Source organism: Halyomorpha halys, unplaced genomic scaffold (assembly GCF_000696795.3).
Source record: "Halyomorpha halys isolate HHAL.00 unplaced genomic scaffold, Hhal_1.1 Scaffold2663.1, whole genome shotgun sequence".
NCBI classification, from domain to species: Eukaryota; Metazoa; Arthropoda; class Insecta; order Hemiptera; family Pentatomidae; genus Halyomorpha; species Halyomorpha halys.
This window is the reverse complement of record NW_027116666.1, coordinates 37-5,785: the sequence shown is the minus strand read 5'-3', so window position 1 is coordinate 5,785 and position 5,749 is coordinate 37. Positions and strand designations below refer to the sequence as shown.

Below are 5,749 nucleotides of genomic sequence, written 5' to 3'. Positions count from 1 at the left end.
AAGAAAATAATATTAATTATAAAAATTGCAACTAAAGTGTGTACTTATTTATAAATAATGGACTAAGATATGAAAACATCTATTTACTATCATTGGGAGACTGTATGGATAAGAAATGGTTGAATAGGGGGATTTGAAAGTGGGAAGGATAGTGTAGTGACTGGTGAATGAGAGAATGGAATTCATTCCAAAGTGATAAGGACCACATGAGGAAAGATTCGGTTTTGTCTGCTGTTTTATATACATTTGAAGGTCAGGAATAGACAGAGGATTCGAATTTGAGGAAATCAGAGATGTATAATTGGTAATGTCTGTTCCTCACACAATTAGGTGACTTGGCAGAAGAAGGATGCCAGGAAATACAACTGTAGGAAGAGTAAAGGCCACTTCGACCCTTTAAAACTAGATTCTGAGGTGGCCTTAGTGTAAGAATATAATCCTTAAGATTAATTACTGAATAGGAAAAGTATAGTTTTATAGTAATTATATTTGCCTTGTATATTTTGATTATTTATATGAGAAAAGTAATATTATTCTGTTTTTATATTTTAGGCTAAGCGAGGAACTGGTAACTTGAATAACCAAATGAAAAGATCACAGTCTGTTTCTCAACAGATTGGAGGGTATATTTTATTTACTTTTTGATAGTATGAAGATCCTCTTGAACAGTTATGATTTTATAGAAAAATATTGCAGAATATTTGTTTTTTATCATTATTAGGTTTCATAGTTTAATTAATTATCTGTTGTTGAAATCAAATTTTCAATAACTGGATCATAATAATAGTTGTAATAATTCAATAATAGACAAATAATTAATAATTTTATCATGCATTAGAATGTTAAGTAGCTTATGTTAAATTTTAAGTGTATCAGACTTACTACTCATACTATTAAGCTATTTATTACTTTCTGACAGGAATATCTTTAGAATCTTCTTTCTATTTCAGAAAACTAGGAAGGATGACTACAGTAATAAATAAAAGTGTTTTCTGTTCAGATGTGCTTTCAAAATGATCTCCTAAATTTGTAAAAAGAAATTCTCCCAGTAATATCTATATTTTTGGGTTATAACCAGCCTTGGTCCATTCTCATCAAAAATGTTCCTACCATTCTTTGTATACAACTTCAACTGGTTTTATGAAATCATGGAAGTTTGTGAATGTTTAATTCAGGGTTGTTAACTATGTGGTGTCACTTACAATTTGTGAATGGGATTTATGTTTATCCTCTGTTTTCAAGGATTGTCTTCTTCAATCTTGTGGCAGGCAGGAGTTTTTTTTAAAAGTTTTTTTCTAAATTTATGTTAGTTGGTAACATTTATAATTTGGCAGGTGGCTTTGAAAGCATAGTGCACATGCTGTTAAAGATTTAGAGGACTTGTAATATTCATCATCTTTTTGGAGTTGTAGCTTGCATATAGTGCTTCAAAATAATGTTAGCTGTAAATTTTAGTGTCCCTAATAGTTGAAACTGAAACAAACTTGTTTTAAACGATTTTTCTTCTCCAGGTATAGGATTCAATGATATAAATGGGAGTATATTCTTATTATTCTAGGCTGCTCTTGGTTTATCTTGTGCATGTTTGCGATTTGCTGATCCTAAAAAAGTCCTAGGCTATCATTCTCTCTTTTAATTAATTAGGTGCTGTTTTAAGGTGGTTCTGCTTGATAACTAACTTTATTGATTTTATCTTGCTTGGACAAGTTAGTTTTGAAGTGATTTTCTGTTTAAGTATTTAACTGTAAGGCGATGCTTTTTTGGGTTATTGGATAGGATATTTGTTTCATTTGCTTTGCTCAGATATTCCATCAGTGCATGCTATTTTTGGTATATAACAGAAGATTTATTAGAACTTATAGTTAGATGTGCTTACATATCATTCCTCAGAATGATCAGAGATAAAAATTAGGAATTAAGAAGAGGTTTCAGTTTGAGGCTTTGATTTTGCTGTCAAGTTGGTAAGTATAATTTGTGTTGTTGTTCAGGCTGTTTCATGGAATAGGGTCTAGTAATATTTACCTCTACGATATTGTTGCTTTATTTCAGTAGTTTCCTGCTGATGGGCCCTGAGAGCCTTGGTTATGGGTCACAGGAAGATCTGGCTGCCGGTCTTTTGTGAGGACTTATTGTTAGCATTGTTCTATTTTTTGCTATTCCTGATGTTTGGGTTCTGTTTATAAGGTTCTAACATGTAAATTCTCTATAAAGGTTCCTCAAATGCACTTTTAAGTCAAGTTCTGTTTGACAAAAATGATAATACATATTGTCAAATTCACATCGAGGAAGCATTTTTTATTTCATTTGGCAGTGTTTGTTTTGTCTTTAATTATTGTTTGAAATTTAGTTCTTAAGTTAAACAAAATTCAAAGTTGTTTGAAATCTAGTACTTTTTTTGCAAATTTTCTTTATTTGATTTCAGTTTTTGGCAAACCTCTGCCACTTATTTTTGTCTTCCAGCATAATTCCAAGGGATTTTTTAGAAACCTTACCAGATGGAACACTTTTATCATTCATTTTCCTATTTAAAATAACTAATGGATCACTCTTAACAAGGGCTTGAAGTATTGTAGTTTATTCACTGAAAATTCAGTCATATCTGATGTGATTATTTCCGGAAAGGCATTAATTGATATCATGTCGGTTTCAGACTATCAAACAAATTTCCTATCTACTTATATCTTATTTTAATTAATTTAATAGTTTTGTTTTTCATTAATTGATTTTTATTTGCTTTGTTCGATAAAAAAATTCAATTTTTATTTCAGTGATGAACAATGGGCCCTATTGCCCTAGGGTAAATAAGTTAACTAGGTAACTTCAAAACTACTTAAAACAGTGGTACATAAAATGGGGGCTGACTAATGCTATATAGTAATATTTCTTATAATAATATTTGGTAATAATATAATATTGTTCAAGCCCATAACTCTTGTATCAATGAGTGAAAAAGTTGCTCACTAGTTCCTTGACTATGAGCCTTATTTGCATTAAATATACTTCTTAATTTATCCCATTTGTTCTTAATGGCAGTTGTTGGTAATACATAAAAAATTGCATGCCCACAACTTAAAATAATTTGTTTTGCTATTCTTCAAAAGAACATTTCAGAACAATTATATTGGAAAAGGAAAAGAATTAATGCTTGGTTGTACATTTATTGTTAATATATACCACAAATAGATAATATAACATGTATATTTACTCTAATGGTACAATTATCACCATTGGTATTGCTAAAAATGGGAAATATTGTGTTTAATTGATGACTGTTTGAAGATCTTATTGATAGTGTCATGAATCCCATGCATTCCAATATTAGTTTGAAAATATTTTTTATAGAAAAACAGCCTCGGACTTAACTAACATGAATTTAGTTCAAAGTCCAACTGGTTCCAGTGCTTCAACTCCAACTGGCAATCACCCTTATGCTCCTCTTCAAAGTCCGACGCCTCCAGCTTCAAATAGATATTCAGGTAAATTTAGAGGTTTATTTGGCTAATATAATAAACTTTTATTTCTTTTTTATTTACCCTATGCTTTTATAAATTGGATTAAACCTTCTGCTATTGGTTAGGACTTAATTAAAACCTTTTTAATTTTTCTCAAACCCCATTTTTTACTGTATCACACAGCTGTTGCTTAAGCTAAACAAAGTTGTGTAAGATTTATGGTTATTCTAGAGTTTTACTCATAAGCACTTATAAAATTAATATATGTATGGTGAGTTAGTATGTTATTCCCTGGACTTATTTCCAGAATATCACTGTCAGTGAAAAATTAGTCTGCTGTGGATTTTCCTTTTTGAACTTACACTAATAAGGTTCAACTATTCATTTGGCATGATTTGACATCTACTCATAGTGTATAAGTTACATTACTTGGTATATGAGGAGTGAAATACTCCAACATTCAACCAGTCACTCTTTTTATTGATAAGTATTTTTTTTCTTATTCCGATTTATGGGTTTAATTTCTTTAATTCAAATTGCCTTTTGAAACATTTAAAACATCAGCTCCCTCCATATTCAAACACTTCTGTTTAAAATATATCTTAAACTGGAAATCCATTATTTTGGTGTTTTTCCAATGCTGCTATTTCAACTTGTTGATTGTTCCAGGTTTTAGATAGTTTTAAAGCCAGTCAGTCTATTGAATACTTGCCTAGAAACTCAAAATGTAGCTACCATTCATAAAATATTTTCTTTTCATACCAGTTATCAATTAAATATTTTCATAAAATGTTTGCCTTTTTTAACATTGCAACTGCTTGAAGTTTATTGAACTATATTATCAGATATTCTGTTTTTAAAGAAATAAAAATTAATGGCCAACATACTTAAAAATATGATTTGTAGTATTGGTTTTAAATCTTCTTTTTTGTTTTAATATTATTTTGTAGTCCCTTATTAAAAACTTAGATTGTTCAAAAAACAAGTAAGTTTTGATTATTAAATTTTATGTTTATGAATCTCATTTTATTTATTTATAGGATTGTTAATTATTCTCCTATTATTTTTTGTTTAAGAAATTGGAGATCTATTTAGTGAAGTAGGGGAAATACAAGGTCCTCCCTCTAAAACCAATCAAAGTTCCACACCAACCTCTGCTTCAGGAATTGTTATTCCAAGGCCACCTTCAAGAAGAAGTGAAGTAAGTTACATGAAGTGTAAAGCTGTGTATTCACTTGAGCATTTGTTAAATTTTGTTAAAATCACAAGGTATTTATGAAACAAATGTAATTTAATTACAAACATAGTTTATTTTTATAAAAATAGTGAACAAGCTAAAGCCAATTGTTATTTTGTTAGTTGGGTAATTTACTTTTAATTGATTATTATACTGCCAATTTTGACATCTTTCGGCACTAGATTGGGATGGAGAAACAGATTTTTCCAAAATTATTCAACTGTTTAAAAGAAATTTTTTTAACTCATGATAATTATTTTTTAGATTAAAAAAGAAAGGATCAAGAATTATTGTCAATTAAGTAAAACCTTTTGTTCTGTTTTCATTTCATATATAATATCATTTTACTTGTCACAGCATTATTTGAGGTTTTATATTCCAAAACCAACCAAGCCCATTTTCAATTTATTTAATTAACAGTGTCGTTACTAGATTACCATGAGGTTGAAGGACTTCCCCCCCCCCCCAAACCAGTAAATAACATGTTATTTAACTGTTTGAAAGAAATCTTTTTACCTCATGATAATATGGTACTAATACTTTTATTATTATTAGAAACTGACTTAAAATAAATGTGAGTTAAAGCTAAACCTATGACTGATTTATTGTTGTTGTTTTTTTAAATGTCTTGTTTTATTTAATAGTTCAACTTTAATATTATTTTGTGTGTTACATGGTGTACTATAAATGAAAATTACATTGATGCTTGCATTACATTAACTTCTTAACAGTACTTTATTGCTCATAGCTTCAGATTAGTGGTCAGTTATCTGATCATGGTGTCCATTAATATTGGTAAGAAGGGACTCAAACTCTCCACCTCTCCCCCTACTTTTTTTTCAGTTTGTCAAGTAAAAAGTTAATAATGTATGCTTATCAGTATATCAATTGTTATTAACTGTGGGCGGGAATTTTTGTTGTATTTAAACCAACTATACATGCTATAATTTGTTGCAAAAAAAAAATCCTCTAAAGTATTTGATGATATACTTGAAACAAATTAATTTATTATAAGGTAGTTAATATATTTTAGTCTTTATTTTCTATTATTTTTCACTTC

The 5,749-nt window shown here is 29.2% G+C and overlaps 1 protein-coding gene across 4 annotated transcripts in view; it reads left to right on the top strand.

Annotated features, from left to right (window-relative positions):
• LOC106691670 (F-BAR domain only protein 2) overlaps positions 1-4,653 on the top strand; it is a gene marked incomplete at both ends in the record, with an annotated part of 46,992 nt that extends 42,339 nt beyond the window's left edge. For all 4 annotated transcript variants that reach the window (XM_067053412.1, XM_067053411.1, XM_067053410.1 and 1 more), the window contains 3 exon segments: positions 553-623; positions 3,343-3,476; positions 4,529-4,653. In XM_067053412.1, the coding sequence (XP_066909513.1) occupies positions 553-623; positions 3,343-3,476; positions 4,529-4,653 (330 nt within the window).
• Between the last annotated feature and the right edge of the window lie 1,096 nt (positions 4,654-5,749).